Here is an 18,982-nt window from a genome sequence, read left to right on the forward strand (position 1 = left end):
TATGTGCATTGCCAGTATGACTAATGGAGTGATAAGTTCCATCTCCCGTAACTATACTACCTTTTTCAAAGTAAGGCAATAAGTGAGATAACTTACCCGCATTACCCGTAACATGTGTGGCGGCACCTGAATCAACATACCATTCACCTTGTTCATTTTGCTTGATCGTCATCTGTGACAATGCTGATAACAAAAGTTGTTGCACATCTGTGGATGACCCTTTTATGTCCACAACAGTAGCGGATTTATTTTCAATTTTGTTTATTTTTCCTCTATTATGTAGATTGAACCAACAATCAGCTTTCACATGTCCTCTTTTGTTGCATAAGAAACAAGTGGGCACTCTCCTCTGATTCCCTGTATTAAAACCTCCTGAAATATTAGGTGTAGGCAAAATACCACGTCCTCCCTACCCAAAACGTCCGCGGCCTCTGCCTCCTTGATGCCCTCCATTCCATTATCCAAAACCTACAGAAGTGTTCATGGCCAAAACTGAATGAGGACGAGCTGATTCATTTCCTTCTGCCCTTTGCTTCATAATCATCTCATGCTGGAGAAGTTTCGCTTGGAGGTCGTCAAAAGTGGGCAAGTGAGGAAGGCATGATAAAGCTGTGGTAAACATGTCAAAGTCAGGACCCAATCCATTGAGAAGTTGTTGAACTTTATCTTTATCTGCAATAGCACTTCCAACAACAGCCAATTGATCAGTGATACTCTTTAAGCGGCCTATGTATTCCATGACTGTCATGGAGCCTTTCTTCAATATTTGAAATTCATTTTTTAAGAACATAACTCGGGATTCTAATACCTGAGAGTAAGTCTGTGACAACTTACTCCACAGATTCGCCGCAGTGCAATCATCTGAAAGAGTAACCAACACTTCTTGAGAGAGTGTTGACGTAATATAAGCAACCAAAGACTGATCCCGCTTTCTCTAAACTGTATACTCTGGATTCTTAATGGAAATGGTAATTGTGTCACCTTTCTCATCCTTGGTTTCCTGCAAAATAAGCCGTGGTGGTATAGGAACTAAACCATCCAAATGTTTAAGAAATTGGCAGAGGGACCGGATGGTGAAGACGAAGATTAATCTATATCAGTGGAATAATGAATAAGCAAACAAGATGAATGAAAAGAAATAAACATATTTGAGATCACTTAATCAATCAGTAAAACTGTAATAAGGCATATACCTATACGACTAAAAGTGCTGCACAAAGAACACTAAAACAACAATGAAGGAAAGGAAAGGAAAGGAAACTTGTGGAATCAAAACTGGTTTGAAATAAAAAGGGAAACAACAGTCGGTGATGTTTTAAAAAAAATTGGAACCAACACAGACGATAGAGTAACAGAAAAGAGAGAACTTGGGATGAACACAGTCGATGAGCTGCTGTTCACGATCTGCGTTCTCGATGAACACAGTCGATGAGCACACTGTTCACGCTGAAAGGAAAAGAAAAGTACCAACTTTCAGAAGGGGAGATTTCAGAGGATGAGATTTTAAAGGTTGCTGTTCTCGATTTACTGTTTCAGAATTTCTTCACACACAGGATGTTCACGCAGTGCTGCTGCTCACGCTGTTCTCGATGAACACGCTGAAAGGAAGAACACACAGTTCACGTTCTGCGAAAGGAGGAACACGCTGTTCACGATCTGCTGTTCCAGAGCTTCTTCACGCACAGGATGGCCTGTGCTCTGATACCATATCAGATTTTATATCTGGTACAACATCTACAGGAAACAGGGCGCGCGCGCGCGCGCGAGAGAGAGAGAGAGAGAGAGAGAGAGAGAGAGAGAGAGAGAACAATGGCTGGGGCGGCTTACGATAGCTCGACCTCCAAGCCCTAACCATTTTATATATGAAGCAGCTATACAACTATCCTTGTAATATCAGAGATATTACAAGGATGCCATTAATGAGAGAAATACAACATGTGTTTCATTAACATACCATGCGTATGGATCTGGATCCAGATCCATACGCAAGCTATATTTTAACACAAGGAACATCCTGTCAAGATGGATACAGTGGCATACAGGAACTTGAAATAGAACATCCTCCAGAGATTAACAAGTTTGCTGGGCAAGTTTATAGGAGAAGAGAAAGGGAGTCACTCTTGACTTCAGATGATATTGAACACGAAGATCCATCCAACGACTTTACTTCTTCAATTTCTAATACCGTAGCTATTCCGATCAGATGGTCTGAAAGAGCTCGGCATCCTATTGAAAAGTGGGTCAGTTATGAGAATTTCACCATGGATTTTCAATTATTTTTGTCACAGATTGAGAAAGAGACCGAGCCTAGACATTTTCATCAAGCCATTAATTCCAAAAAATGGATTCAAGCCATGAATGAAGAGATGGAAGCTTTGTACCAGTGTCAAACATGGACAGTTGTCCCTCGACCTCCAGATAGAAATGTTGTTGGCTCACGATGGGTTTACAAGATCAAATACAAACCGAATGGAAGTGTTGAACGATACAAAGCTCGTCTCGTAGACAAGGGATTCACTCAAGAGTTTGGACAGGACTATGATGAAACCTTTAGTCCAGTTGTGAAAATGGGTACAATTCACATTGTTCTTTCATTAGCTGTCGATTATGGTTGGAGAATAAGTCAGCTAAATGTGAAGAATGCCTTTCTTCATGGGGATTTGAATGAAGAAGTATACATGAAACAACCACCAGGATATACAGAAGTAGATTCAAAGGAATATGTATACAAATTAAATCGGGCTCTCTATGTACTGAAACAAGCATCTCGATCTTGGTTTGAGGGTTTCTCTCTAGAAATTCAAAGACATGGTTTCTATCGATCGCAATTGGATCACTCCCTCTTTATTCTTCGAGGTAAGGAGTTTACTACCTTCTTGTTAATATATGTTGATGATATAATTATTACAGGAAGTAGTGAGAATCATGTTCAAGAAACTAAAGATCTTCTGAGTCAAAGGTTCAAAATGAAGGACCTTGGAAACCTTCAGTACTTTCTTGGAGTAGAAGTGGATAGTCAAGGAAATAAACTTACTTTGACCCAACATAAATACACCCTGGATCTGTTAGAAAATGGTGGAATGAAAGATTGCAAGCCTCTTGCTACTCCTAGTGTGCTTAATCAGAAACTAAGTGTGCAAGACGGAGACTTGTACCATGATCCCACCAAATATCGGAGTCTAGTGGGAATGCTTCAATATCTTACTTTTACCAAGCCTGATATTACATATTCAGTCAATCAAGTTTCTCAATTCATGCATGAGCCAAGGACGGGACACATGGATGCAGTAAAAAGGATACTGAGGTACTTGAAGAGTACTGTTGGAGATGGACTTTTGTACACCAAAAGCAGATCCATGAATACTGCTTATGACATAATTGCTTATTCAGATGCAGACTGGGCTGGAGATCCTGATGATCGAAAGTCAGTTTCAGGGTATGGCATTTTCATTGGTGCCAATCTTGTTTCCTGGAGTAGTAGAAAACAAAAGGCAGTGGCTAGATCTAGCACAGAAGCAGAATACAGGGCGATGGCTGTTGCTACGGCAGAAATAACATGGACTAGACATTTGTTAACAGAGCTCAAAGAGCCGATTACTAGTTGTTCTCTCTTTTGTGATAACCAAAGTGTTATTCAAATATCTCTTAATCCCATTCATCACAGCAAGACCAAGCACATTGAGATTGATCAGCATTTTATCAGGCAGAAGATTGAAGAAAAAGAGATTGAGCCCCATTATATTAGAACAGAAGACCAAGTGGCTGATTTGTTCACTAAAGGACTCACAAAGTGCCATTTTTGGTTTCTAAAGAGCAAGTTGTCCATGATCCAAAATCATGCACAACTTGAGGGAGACTATTAGATAGTGTAGTATACGTGTTTTGTATTTACAGTTTGGATCCGGATTCGGATCCATACTATTTGTATATAATGGCATACTTGTAAATAACCCCAGCTTATTGTTAAAATGTACCTATTATATATATATATATTCTGTTTATTACATCAATACCCGATAGGGGTATTTTTGTAATTTCACAGTTGTTTTAGAAAACAACTATTTTTTCCTTTTTGATCAAATGTATTTTTTATTATTTATTTTTTTATTTTTCTTTTTATTATTTTTGAGGACCAAAAGGGGCTCCAACATAGAAGTCGTTGGAGCCCCCAACGGTCACAAATGTGACCGTTGGGGGCTCCCAACGACTCTATGGGAGCCCCCTTTTGGCTCTCCTTTTGAGGCCCTTTGGCCCTCCTTTTTCCTCCTCCTTCTCTTGTATAAATAGGGGTGATCCCCTTGTGTATTTTCATCTTGGAGAGCTCCTCTCTCATTTCAATAAGAGGCTTTGTATATTGTTGCCTTCTTAAAGGCTTGTGCTTGTATTGTCTCTTCGTGGACTTGTGATATTTTCTCTTTTATTCATTGTTGTATGTGCTTGTATGCACTCTTTATATTTTCGCAATATCTCATTACATGGTATCAAAGCCACTCGATTCTTGAAGGAAAGGTGTGGTTCGTGTATCTCTTATTTTGGTGGACATCTTCTCACTTCTTGGCAACATCATGGAGACAAAGATTGATCTTTCTTTCAAACTCAATGGAAAGAACTATATGATGTGGGCATCGGCAATGGAGAATAATCTCAAAGGGAAGAAGCTTTGGGGTTATGTCATGGGGACCGTTCCGGAACCGAAGCTTATGCTCACAAAAATGGAAGATCAAGAAAAAGCTCTTGAGGGAGATGCTCGTCTCAAGGCCATTGAAAATCATCAAAAGGAAGTAGAAGATTGGGAAAGCAATCACGCAAAAATCCTTGCGTGGTTTATGAACAATGTGGAGCTTAAGGTATGTGCTAATATAGCTAAATTTCGTCGAGCCAATGAGGCTTGGTCCTTTATGAGGGGTATGTATACCCAAAAGGATCTTGCAAGAGCATACTTCTTGCAAGAAAAAGTTAGAACCACCAAGCAAGGTGATTCTAGCATTCAAGACTACTATAGTGCCCTTAACCCACTATGGGATGAATTGGCTCTTTTAGAGCCAAAGTGGGTTTCTATGGAAGATGTTGATTTAAGACAAAAACAAATAGAACAAGAGCGATTGTTTCAATTTCTTTTTGGGCTACGCCCCGAATTTGAGCAAGTGAGATCCTCACTTCTCCATAGATCTATTTTTCCTCCTATTGAGGATGCTATTGCCGAAATCACTCAAGAGGAGACAAGGCTTGGCATGAGTAAGCATGTTGATGAAGTCCTTGCCGTATCCAAACCGGGTAACAATGTTAGAACCTATAAGCCTCCTCATTTTGGGAAACAAGGGAACTACAATGGAGGAAGAAAAATGATTGTTTGTCATTATTGCAATGAGCCGGGTCACATTAGACCCGTTTGTCCAAAGCTTATGGGAGCCTTCAAGCCTAAAGTAGCCTCTCTTGAAGAAACCACCTCCAAAGAAGATGAAGGCAAAAACAATGACATTAAAGAAACTCTTGGACAAATATCTATGGCTCTCCAACAAATGCTTAAAGTTTCTTCCTCCACATCGGGTGCGGCCGTTGCTTCGACATCATCACCCGGTACGTATTCTTGGATCCTTGATTCCGGTGCTTCTTTTCATATGACCCCTCATGAGAATGCACTTAGTGATGTTTGCATCAATTCAAAGGACTCTTGTGTCTCAACGGCCGATGGAACTTTTTTGAAAATTTCAAGTATTGGCTCTTTTAAAGATTCTCAAAATTTTTGTGTTCCAAAAGTAAGAGTTGTTCCCAAATTAAATTTAAACCTTTTTTCGGTTTCTCAAATTGCCGACCATGGATGTGAAATATCTTTCTCATCTAATGGTTGCTTTGTGCAGGATCTCCGGTCCGGGAAGCGGATTGGGCAAGGCCATAGAAAGGGAGACCTCTATTATATGGACCATCTTGATCTCCCTACAAATTTTTTTTGTTCTTATGTCCAAGAAAAAAATATGGAAACTTGGCATAAAAGACTTGGTCATCCAAGTTATTCCAAAATGTATCTCTTTCCTTTTGGAAACAAATTTTGTAAGGAAAAAGAAATTAATTGCAAAGATTGCATTTTTGGAAAAATGAAGTCTATTCCTTTTCCAACTAGATCTTTTTTCTCATCAAGGCCTTTTGAATTGGTGCATTCGGATGTTTGGGGTCCTTCTCCGGTTATGTCTAAAGGGGGTTATTCATATTATGTTACGTTTGTTGATGACTTTACTCGGTATGTTTGGATTTATTTCCTTAGTCATAAGTCGGAAGTATTTACTTTCTTTAAAGATTTTCATAAAAAGGTTCAAAATCAATTTCAAAGTAATATATCTATTTTAAGATCCGATTCCGGTGGTGAATACTTATCTCACGAATTCCAAAATTATTTAAGCCAAAATGGCATTTGTCATCAAAAGTCATGTCCTAAGACTCCCCAACAAAATGGCCTAGCGGAAAGGAAACATAGGCACATTATAGAAACCGCTAGAACATTGCTTGTGTCTAGAAATATTCCAAAAAAATTTTGGGCGGAAGCCGTTCTTACCTCAACCTATCTAATCAATAGAATGCCCTCCTCTAAGTTAAAAAATGCTTCTCCCTATGAGAAACTCTTTAAGTTTTCACCCGATTTTAATCGACTTCGTATTTTTGGTTGCAAATGTTTTGTCCTACTACATAAAAGGGATAAGTTATCTCCCAAAGCAATTGAATGTGTATTTTTTGGATATGGTGAAAATAAAAAAGGGTATAGATGTTATGATTTTAAGAATGATAAACTATATGTTTCAAAAGATGTAACATTTCTCGAAGACGAAAACGGTTTTGATAAAATAGAAGAGACAAATGAAATTGATTATGTATTCTTATATGATCTTATTGATGACATACAAGAAGATTCTCTTGAAAACATAGATGACACTCACGAGGTATCCCCTCTTGACATAACACTCTCAAATGATAATAATTCAAATACAAATGTTCATGATAGCAATGCCAATATAAATGTTTACTCAAGAAGAAATCAAGAAAAACCTATTAGTGCCCTCGAAAAATACTCTCAAATTTCCGAATCCATTGAGGAACCACAAGTTAGGCATTCTTCTAGAATATCAATACCCCCAAATAGGTTTGTCTCCTATGACTCTTTAACTCCCAACTATCGGGCATGTTTGATAACTCTACACTCTTATTTTGAACCAACCCACTATAATCAAGCTAAATCTATACCTCATTGGGTTGAAGCAATGCAAGTTGAACTAAATGCTTTAAAAAAGGCCAATACTTGGGAAGTAGTTGATCTACCCTCACACAAAAAACCTATTGGTTGTCGTTGGGTCTTCAAAGTTAAAACTAAAAGCGATGGCTCGTTGGAACGATATAAAGCAAGATTGGTTGCTAAGGGATACTCCCAAGAATATGGTATTGATTACGAAGAAACATTCGCCCCCGTAGCTCGTATGACAAGTGTCAGAACCTTAATAGCTGTCGCATCAACCAAAAAATGACCTATTTATCAACTTGACGTAAAAAATGCTTTTTTAAATGGAAGTTTAAGTGAAGAAGTTTATATGGATCCACCACCCGGAATAAATATTAAGCAAGGTCAAACACTTCGGCTTTTAAAGGCATTATATGGTCTTAAACAAGCTCCTAAGGCTTGGTATGATCGTTTTAGTGATATCATGATAAAATTAGGATTTCATTCTTGTTATACTGACACTGCTCTTTTTGTTAAAAATGCAGGTTCTAGTATCGTAATTTTGTTGCTTTATGTTGATGATATGATTATCACTGGAAATGATCAAAGTAGTATTATTAATGTTAAAAATATGTTAAAAGATAATTTTGATATGTCTGATTTAGGTTTTCTCAGATATTTTCTTGGAATTGAGGTTGCATATTCTCCTAGAGGATATATTTTGTCACAGATGAAGCTTGCTGCAGATATATGTTCTAAGTCTGGGATTTCTGATGATAAGAAGGTAGAGACTCCCGAGGTTATTAATGCCAAGTTACGGTTAGAAGATGGGGTTCTTCTGGAAGATCCTACACCGTACCGACAACTCATTGGGTCTCTTACATATTTAACCATCACCAGACCAGATATCACTCATGTGGTTCACTCAGTTAGTCAATTTCAGCATGCTCCTACAACCGTGCATATGAGTGCGGTTCTCCGAATCATTCGCTACATTCGGAATACCATCAATAAAGGGCTATTTCTATCCTCCTCTTCCCCTTTGAATCTTCTTGCTTATACTGATGCAGATTGGGGAGGTAATCCCAATGATCGAGTCTCAACTACTGGTTTTTGTGTCTTTTTAGGGGACTCATTAATTGCCTGGCGATGCAAGAAGCAGCAAAAAGTTTCACTCTCATCCACTGAAGCTGAGTACCGGGCAATGGCAACCACAACAATGGAACTTGTATGGCTTCGCAGTTTGCTTAAAGATATGGGAGTTGATATTACTGAAGCCTCCAAGCTGTGTTGCGACAATAAGAGTGCCATCTATATCGCAAGCAATCATACTTTTCATGAACGTACGAAGCATATCGAAATGGATTGCCACTATGTTCGTGACGAATTTTTACGAGGAACTATTGCTCTGCCATATGTCACTTCAGAATATCAGTTGGCAGACTTCTTCACCAAAGCTCTTCCAGCTCCTCGGTTAATGTTTCTTCTCGGCAAACTTTCCGTCCTTCCCCCGTAAAGTTTGAGGGGGGGTGTTAAAATGTACCTATTATATATATATACATATATATATATATATATATATATATATATATATATATATATATATATATATATATATATATATATATATATATTCTGTTTATTACATCAATACCCGATAGGGGTATTTTTGTAATTTCATAGTTGTTTTAGAAAACAACTATTTTTTCCTTTTTGATCAAATGTATTTTTTATTATTTATTTTTTTTTATTTTTCTTTTTATTATTTTTGAGGACCAAAAGGGGCTCCAACATAGAAGTCGTTGGAGCCCCCAACGGTCACAAATGTGACCGTTGGGGGCTCCCAACGACTCTATGGGAGCCCCCTTTTGGCTCTCCTTTTGAGGCCCTTTGGCCCTCCTTTTTCCTCTTCCTTCTCTTGTATAAATAGGGGTGATCCCCTTGTGTATTTTCATCTTGGAGAGCTCCTCTCTCATTTCAATAAGAGGCTTTGTATATTGTTGCCTTCTTAAAGGCTTGTGCTTGTATTGTCCCTTCGTGGACTTGTGATATTTTCTCTTTTATTCATTGTTGTATGTGCTTGTATGCACTCTTTATATTTCCGCAATATCTCATTACACTTATCAGGGTTATCGTAAATGTTATGTATTAGGGCTTTTGCCTATATACTAATGAAACAGGTCACAATTTCTATCTAATCAGAAATCGTGACTCATTGCAGCCTCTCTCTCTTTCTTCTCTTAGTTTCTCGTTTGCAGGCTTTGGAGAAAACTCACAGGTATCATAGCAGCAGATCCAGCATTGAAGATCGTGATCTTCTTTTGTTCATCAAAATATAATTTCTCGTCTTTTTCTAAGGTAGCTTTCTATTCAATCTCAAATCTCCTTCTTGTATTCTCTCTTCTTATCGATTTTCAACCCTTTTTTCATTTCTTGGTTTTTAAATCCAATCTTGGATTTGTTAGATGTGCTTTCTTTTCTTTTCTTCGATTATCTGTTTTCCTCTTGAGTGTCTTTCTAATCTGAATGCGATCTTTCACAAACAAGACTCTGGATAATCGCATAAGGTCAGTTTTTGATCTAGGCGTGATTTCAAAAATTGAAAGGATCACGTCAAAGTTTTATTTTTCTAATTTCCGAAATATATGCAAAGCCAAACTTTGATCTGGGCATGATCTCCTCTGCCCTTTAATTAATTATAATTCTCTTTGCTGATCAATCTCTTGAATTCCTCTTTTCTTTCCTTTTAATTCAGAAAACACGTCATTTTCAAAGTGACGTGCTCAGTACTGATTGAGTCTTATTTGAAACAGATTTTACAGCAAAATCTGATTTACTGTTTCTGGTCTGCGAATCGTCTGGATTATAAAAAAGAAAACAAAAAAAGGAAGCAGAATTTGTTTGGAATCTAATTTCTGTTCTGAATTTCTTTGAGTTAGACTTTTACTTGCCACCTTGATCTAAAATCATCTTTCTCTGTTTCTCATTTCTTTTTTATTTCGATTTCCTTTGTCTCTAGAGTATGAATTCATTTCCTCTTCAATCTGGTCTTTATTCAAGCTTTCTCAGCCAACTCGTGTTTGAGAAATTAAACTCCAATTTCCTAACCTGGAAGAGACAAATTATTTCGTTCATAAGAAGTCAGGATCTTTCCGAACATCTGGATGACTCTGTCCCAGTTTCTTCAGAGTTCATATCACAAGAAGACAAGAATGGTAAGGGAGATTCTTCTATTACATATATTAGAAATCCAGAATATGTATCCTGGATGAAGCGAGATCAGGCGTTCGTGGCCTATATCACTTCTACTCTGTCGTAAGAAGTGCTTGTGGCAATTCTTGATGACTGCTCCGCTATGCAGTTATGACACCGACTGGTTCAGACATATTCTTAAGTTTCTCATGCCAGAGTACTCTTTTTAAAGGAGTTTCAAATGTTGAAAAATGATTCTATAACTATCATGGAATACTTGAATAAAATGAAGACTATTACAGATCAATTAGCCATCGTGGGGTGTGCAGTTAGTGACAAGGATATGGTGCATCAAACTTTGAGCGGGTTGGGACCCGATTACCATATGATAGTTACTTATTATGTTTACCAGACTTACCTGCATTTGAAGATCTTCGTGCCAAGCTTTTTCAGTATGAGATGACTTTGAAGGGATTTTCTGAAGAGACTCATATTCCCATTGGAGCACAAAACATGCTTGCCACAAGGGTTGCTTATGGGCGAGGACGTGATATGTATGATTTTAGAGAGAAGGGTGGTCAAGGAAGGAATGAACAAGGAAGTCGTGGCATATTACCTACACCCAACATTCTTCCCAATCCATAGAGACAAAGGACGATACCCACTTGTTTTTTATGCAACAAAAGAGGGCACATCAAAGTTAATTGTTGGCTCAACCCCCAAAATAGAGGAAAGCAATTAGATACAAGAAAGGGGACAAATAGTTTGAGGAACAATGGAGAAGTCAAGGAGTTGTTGTTGTCCGCTTTAACTGAATTAAACTTAAAATAGAATGATCAGGGCACTTGGTATGTTGATTCTGGTACAACCACTCATGTTACTGGTGATGCTGGTAAGTTCCTAACTCTTGTTTCTTATGTTGGTAGAAATAGTATAGTCACTGGGGATGGATCTCACCACCTCATTTCTCACATTGAAAATTTTGTTATTTCTATGTCAAAATCCTCGCTCACTCTTTCGAATGTCATTCGTGCTCCTAACATAAAGAAAAATATTGTTTCTGTTTCTAAGCTTGTTGATGATATTAATGCTTCAATTGAGTTTACTCCTTTTTCTGTTCGTGTCAAGGACCTTCACAGGAGGGAAACGTTCGTTGAAGGTTTGTGTGATGTAGGAAAAAATAAAATAAAAAAATACATGAATATCCTAAAATTACATTCTATAAAAGACAAAAATACATAGGACCAAATATACATACATTAGTATATATATACATATTTAATGTATATATATACAAGAAAAATAACATATTTTAAATGGTGTGTCCAAGTGACATGTCATGTCAAAACAAGATATGCATGCTAACTGAAGGTTTGTGTGATGTAGGAAAAAAAGTTCAAAAATCATTAAAAGAGTTTGCAAACTATAGAGACATACACTTTCCATGATATCAACATCCCAAAGCTCCTTGCAGATGAGCAGAGCAACTCTATGGATTGAGGAGAAAAAGGCATGATTGCAAGACAACCCTAAGTGAGCCATAAAAGAGATAGCTAGTAGGAATGCACACTTAAATCACAACTGAAACACACTTCATGCAAAAAACTGAGAAACTTATGCAGTTAAAGGTGTTGAAATGTGGCTATTAGACAAGTGCCTAGAGGAAATTTGAAAGAATTTTTTTTACATATAATGTTAGCAAAACACAAAAGCATAATTTAGTAATTTATTCAACTTAAGGTATTTCAGAATTTAATTAACCTTTTATTTGAGTTTCCAGGTGAGGCCTAGTGATAGCCATGGTGTTGCTTCACACTTTTCACTACATATGTTATTAAATTCACAATGAAGCAGTATCCAGTCATGGCTAGCTTATATCAAGCCTCTATCTTGTTCTAGTCAGGGTCATGTTAAAACCAAATAAATGAAGTGATCAAACCTATCTTAACAGACGATATCATAGGGAGACTACAATTTCTGTGCAAGTGATCCCTTATATACTATTTTTAGCAGGAAACTACACAAGCAAGTGATCCCTTATATACTATTTTTAATGGGAAAGTGCACAAGGGTAGCATGTCCTCTTGTCCTTTAACTATGTCTACATGACATATTTAATAGAATCTAGTTTAGTTTTATCTTTCTCAAGAAAATCAAAGGACTCGGGCCAACTTTCGTTGAGTGGAGTCAATGATCTCTCATCTAGGTTTGAAGCATTGATAAAAATCGCATTATAAATCATATTACCAGCCCATATGATAAACCTCTCCTGGCCATATCTTAATATATGGATGATTTTTTAATTTTAATTGATTTTTTGGCAATTCCCATTTAGTTTTTTTTTATAAAAACTTTTAATGAGAATTTTTTAAATAATGAAACTTTCTTAAAGTCTTATTTACCTATTTCAGAAGCTAAGAAATTAGTTTATTGTGATTGGTAAAGACAAAAATAAAGAGAGCTATTATAGGAAAAGACTATTATTTGATTTTTGTGTTTATTGTCATCAGTGAAAGTGATCTATGGAAGACATTATTACTTTTTTTTAATACTTAGCACCTGGACTTTTTTATACAGTTTAATAATTACTAAAACTTGCTATCTCTTGAACTATGTCACATAGGTGTGGGTGCGGATACGGGTGTGGATGCAGCGATGCGGCACATTAAAAAAACTTGGGTGCGGGGGTGTGAGGAGGGTATATATATAATTTTTAACAGTTTAAGGTTAACACTACGTGTATGTGTGTGCATTTATGTTTTTATATATATAATATAGATAAAATTGGACTTGGTTGTGGTTAACTAAATCTACTTTTGGACTAAAATGGACCTCAGTGTGGTTGACTTCACCTGACACAAAGGAAGCCGTGCAATGCGGGTGCGGTGCCCTGTTAGAAGAGTCCGTGTTACATAGCTCTTGATGTAAATGTTTAGTAATTGATGCTTTATATACAATTTTATAGTGTGAAAATACTATTTTTTATTTTTTGACATTCAATCTTAGACCCCTCTAATACATGTAATAGATTATTATTATGACTGTCATGTGTTATTGCTAATTGTTACATATTTATTCATGCTTTGTAAGTTTCATAATTATGATTGCTTAATGTTTAATTATCTGGTCAAATGTGCTTTTTTTGTGGTCCAACTTTCAAGTTTTACAAATATTATTATTTTTTATTTTTATTTTTATTCGATTTTGAATCCTTTTGTGCATCTTACAGTACAAGACAATACAATATGATGAACCTGTATCTTAGACATTGGTTTGAAGTGCATCTATTAAACATGAGAATAAAGATTCAATTATCATATCTACAAGTCATAATTTTCCTTTAGAATCAGCACATTGTAGCGACGCCATTCTCAACAATGGAACAGCCTGCTAAGAGCATCCAATTATTATAACTTTTCATATTCTTGAAATTTAGCTTTCATTACCTATTTGGAATTCAAATTTTTACACGTCCATATATGATTTGTGATCTTCATTCATACTTAAATATTCAAATTCTTGAATATGGGTCCACATGATGTGCTGTAGGCTCAGACATATAGCCTGCCTTGGAGTATGGACACATGGTCTTCTACGGTTGTTCATTGGCTGGATAGGCTAGAATAGGAATAATGAGGCTAGAGCAATCAAGTCTAAATGTTTCATGAATTGTTAAAAATGTTTTATTATTTGAAAGGTTAATAGGGCTGAGGTCATTTGAGATAAACCTCATTTAGGGAGGTGTCCTGTTTTCTCTACAGCATTACGCATGGGAATTCCCTTCGTGCCTGCATTTCTTGGACAAAGTGGGGAGGTCCGCAGCATGATTCACGGAGTCAACTATGCTTCTGCTGGTGCTGGAATCCTCTTCACAAGTGGCTCTGATCTGGTTTTCTCTCTCTCTTTCACGCCCATACACATGCACATTTGCACTGCATAACTATAAATTCTTCTTGAGGACTGGCTGAGTCGCCTGATTTAACACTATTCGGATGGTTAAATAGATATGACACTATGGAGAATTGAATTACTCTTTCATAATCCATATGGATTTGGACAGTAATCCTCATTGCGGAAACCAGACTCGGCTAGGTTAACAAGCTACAGTCCCTGATTGAACCTCGGTCATAGAGAAGTCGTGCATCATGTCTTGAATATTAGAATATCTTAGGTAGATGCAAAAACACAAAGTTCAACATTTCCATGCTGAAGTGCATAACATTTATTTAGAAACATGTGCATGCTTATTTGTATTGTGAGACCTTGATTTGCAACTTACATGCAAATATATGATTTTCTAGGGGCAGCACATTTCCTTGACGCAGCAGATTGAGCAAGCGGTGGATACATTTCAGCTGTTGACATTGAACCTTGGTGAAAAGAGAGCTGACAGATTACTGGCAGACTCTATTTTTTTCATGTCAGTTGGTAGCAATGATTACATTCATCACTACCTTCGAAATGCATCTGGCATTAAATCTGTGTATTTACCTTGGGGATTCAATCAACTGTTGGTCAACACTGTAAAGCACAGATTGAAGGTATGGGTGTTTTTTCAAGCTTAAAGAATATTAAATATAATATAAATAACGAATATTAACAACATTAACAACAACATTACTATTAACACGTTATCATTGATGTTGTTTAGAAAGCAAAATTTGGCAAGACCCAAAGACCTTGGTTTCATCCCATGACAGTTCGGTTGTTCCAGAACTTGGACAATCCTTCACTATAGCCAACTCGAAGGCACACTTGGGCTATCCCTCACAGTTCCCGGTACTTTGATCCTGTCACATGGGTGCGGGTACGGGTGCGATATGGGTACAGAGCAATTTCAAAAATTTTGGACACGGGGACATGGCTATATATATATATATATATATATATATATATATATATATATATATATATATATATATATATATATATATATAACAATAATAAGATCCGACCCCGATATCGTCTTGGATCCGAGTCAGGACCGGACCCGACCCAAGTCCAAATTAATTTTAATAAATGGACAAAAATAGACTCGGTCAAAGTTGACCGAGTCCAAAATGTAGACGGACTCGGCCCTGGTGCGTTGACCGAGTCTGACACTTAGTTGACCGTGTCCGCCCTGTGTCTGAAGCCGCACCCGTGTTGAGGCGTGTCGGCGCGGGTGCGTCGACCTTTTAGCCGAGTCCGTGTGACTTATCTTTGATCTCTAACTTGTGAAGTAGCAAACCTAAAATCAGTACATCATCCTGGTCTCAAGTCTACCAGTGTTGTCTCTAGTTCATCTTTCCAAAGGCTGGAAGTTAGCAACAAAATATCAATGTATAATCTCCTTAGGATACCACTTCTTTGTCACTGATAGTTTTGGAATTTTACAATTCCTTCATATGAACTGCAGAATTCATTGCATCTTGGAATTTTTTTTTTGTGTGTGTGTGCATACGTGTGCCAATTTACTTAACATTTTGCAGACTCTCTACACCATAAATGCTCGGCGCATAGTGGTCCTGGGGCTGGCGCCTCTTGGTTGCACTCCTCACTTTTTGTGGCAATACAAGAGCAAAGAAGGGGAATGCATTAAGGAAATAAATGATATGATCCTGGAGTTTAATTTTGGAATGAGATACATGATAGATGAACTGAATAAGGAGCTCAAGGATGCCATGTTCACCTTCTGTGATGTTTTTGTAGGTTCAGAAGATATCATGATGAACTATCAGCGCTATGGTGAGATGCTTTCCATTATGACATTCTTAATAAATGTTTTAACCTTTTATTAATTCATGTTGCACAGACTGATTGGACAGAGGACTCAGGCACCCAGCCTTTGTCAACAGTGGCAGGGACCAAGAGGGTCCTGATAGACTGCTGGACTGGGTCAACATATAATTTTATATGGCTTTTTGAGTAGTTTAGTGTCAAGACTAAGCTGTGCTGTACTGCTATGCTGGGTCCATGTTATACTGTTGTCAGAATTGGTTTATCAATTGAATCAATTTTCAAAAAGATTCAGTGAATCGGCCGATTCAGGCTTGAATTGATACGGGCTGAATCGGTCAATTTGTTTTTTTTAAATTAAAAAAATAATAAAAAGAACAAAAATAAAAATAAAGAAAAGATAGAAAAAGGAGGCCGATCTCTAATCAGGGTTGAATTGGCCAATTTTTTAATAGGACCCTATTTGGTGCAGCCTGAATTGGCTGATTCAGGCCATTTTGATTCAATTCTGATAACATTGCTTCAAATTGTAAAAGCATATTGGATGTTAACAGCTAATAGTTAATTTCTGATGAAGGTTTTGAAACAGTAGCTGAAGCATGCTGCGGGCTTGGCCAGTTTGGGGGATGGATTATGTGCATCTCCCCTCAAATGGCATGCAACAATGCCACCACCCATGTCTGGTGGGATCAATTTCATCCTACAGATGCAGTCAATTCCATCCTTGCTGATAATATATGGTCTGGCTTGCATACCAATATGTGCTATCCCATGAATCTCCAAGATATGATGCCAAAGGTGCGTACTGTTGCATCTCTTGAATGATGTGATCAGGCATTTGAGGATGATAGACTTGCTTCTACACATCATCATTATCATGTTTGCAAATGATTCACTTCCTGTTAATCTTTCATCTTTACAGTCACGACATGCATCTCTATATTATAATAAAGATAGTATGAAGCAGGGTTACCGGAAACTCTACCTGTACGTGGACCCGTTTCCTAGGAAACCATTTCCGAAATGTGAAACCAACATTTCGAAAACATGTATAGGAAACTTTGTGGGAAACTCATGGGAAACACGTTTCCCATTATGTGAGAACCTGTTTTCCATCAGTTTTGAAACCTATTTACTTTGTATGAAAAACACATTTTTTGTATTTTTCATGCCTTTTATTTAAAAAACATCTTTTTGGATAAAAAAAGTTGATATATATATATATATCACTGTCATCGATATCGGCGATATTTTGAAAATATTGTGAGCAATATCGATATTTTACGGTAACTGATATTAAAGGTAATATCTCGCGATATTTTCAAAATATTGCCACAAGACAAAATATTGTGATATTATCACGATAATATAATGATATTTTGGGAAAAACTCTTTTTTTTAAGTTTGCATTTCCTATTTTTTTGTTTCATATTTTAAAACCTTTAAAACATGTTTATTTATATTTTTAGAAGAAAAATAATGCAAAACTTATTATTTTCTTAGCTTTTTTGTTGTTATCTGTATTTTTTTTCAATTTTTTAAACTTCTGAGATATTCCCGAGATTTATCAACTTTTGAAAATCTCTCTGAGAAATACCCTTGCCGAGAAATTATCTTTAACGATACAGGTGACTAACGATACACATGGTTCCCCATTTCGTATGAGCTTAAAAAGGTCTCGTCAAGATGTTTTCCCATTTCTGTTTCCCTTCCTGGCAACCTTGTAGAAAGCCCAAGGGTTCAATTAACAATTCCTAGAATCCTCTTATGTGAAATGTTGGCACTTTTAGGCTTAACAAATAAGCTGGTGCTATAAAAAACACAAAAACCATGAAATAAAGGAATCCAAGATTTTGACCAGGTTAGAGATCAAATCATGGAATGATGAAATAATTAATATACAAGTGAAGAGAAGATCTACATAATCGAAACACAAAGAGAAGATCTACTATGTACAAGGATTGATAATTATAGGTACCATCAAGTTACATATATTTGCATGTCACTTTTGCAGCATAATGTTTCAAAATATCATGGCTGCATGTAGAACAACTGATGAGAAGTTGCCTGAAGATGTGAGTATTTCTAGGGAAGCAAGTAGTCTTTTTTCATCAATTTATATGCAGCTTTGAATGATATTAAACACTCATAATTTACTGACGTTGCAATGGTTTAAAAAAAACTATCAATGGGCTATTTTGTTCTCATGTTAGTATGGTGTCTTCTGTACTCTGACTTCTTAAGCATCAAGAAGTGAACCTTATTAAAGAAGGAACCACAAAGTAGGTTGAGACCTGATATATCAATTGCACAATTGCAAGAAAAGAGCACCAAAGTTGAAAGATTGCTGAAATATGTATCAGTATCACATGACTGTTTGAAAATGTCACTAGGTTATAGAAGAGAAAGCAAAGAAATAAAGGGGATAGCAACAGAATGAAATCATAGAAAGGTTTTTCCTCTGTTTCTTCTATACGTTTGCCTATCTTTTGCAAAATCTCAGAGATGTGCATTGGTATGTAAACCATAAATGCAATCAAATGGGTAAGAATCATGTACAGGTTATCTACAGTGTCCAATTTTGAACCTAGCCGGCCACTTGATGCTCTCTGCCAACAAATTGAGGCGGAATTTAATAGTCCTCAAAAACGGCCAGTTTATATGTTATTTTTTCTTTCCATTTTAGGTTTAGATTTTGTAAATTGACAATAGAACTTTGTTTCGTAATGCAATATGGGTTGGCTCAACTGCTAGTGATGGTTACAAAGGGTGCTTAATCCATGGTGGCGCTAATTATAACCATATCTTGGTAGTTATTCTCAGTGTTGGATTATACATCTATCCTTGTTTTCAGCTAAAGTCAGTTTGAAG

The 18,982-nt window shown here is 36.8% G+C and overlaps 1 protein-coding gene across 1 annotated transcript in view; it reads left to right on the forward strand.

The window, feature by feature from the left end:
* Nucleotides 1-17,101, forward strand: part of LOC149814726 (SGNH hydrolase-type esterase superfamily protein) — a 36,693-nt gene extending 19,592 nt beyond the window's left edge. Inside the window, exons 2-5 of the mRNA XM_089989669.1 lie at nt 14,155-14,282; nt 14,695-14,934; nt 15,865-16,120; nt 16,689-17,101. Coding sequence (XP_089845795.1) covers nt 14,155-14,282; nt 14,695-14,934; nt 15,865-16,120; nt 16,689-16,936 — 872 coding nt within the window. The 3' untranslated portion in view covers nt 16,937-17,101. The remainder of the gene's footprint in view (nt 1-14,154; nt 14,283-14,694; nt 14,935-15,864; nt 16,121-16,688) is intronic.
* Nucleotides 17,102-18,982: the final 1,881 nt, after the last annotated feature.

The sequence above is a fragment of the Nuphar pumila genome, chromosome 15 (assembly GCF_984573655.1).
Source record: "Nuphar pumila chromosome 15, dmNupPumi1.hap1.1, whole genome shotgun sequence".
In the NCBI taxonomy this organism is placed as follows: Eukaryota; Viridiplantae; Streptophyta; class Magnoliopsida; order Nymphaeales; family Nymphaeaceae; genus Nuphar; species Nuphar pumila.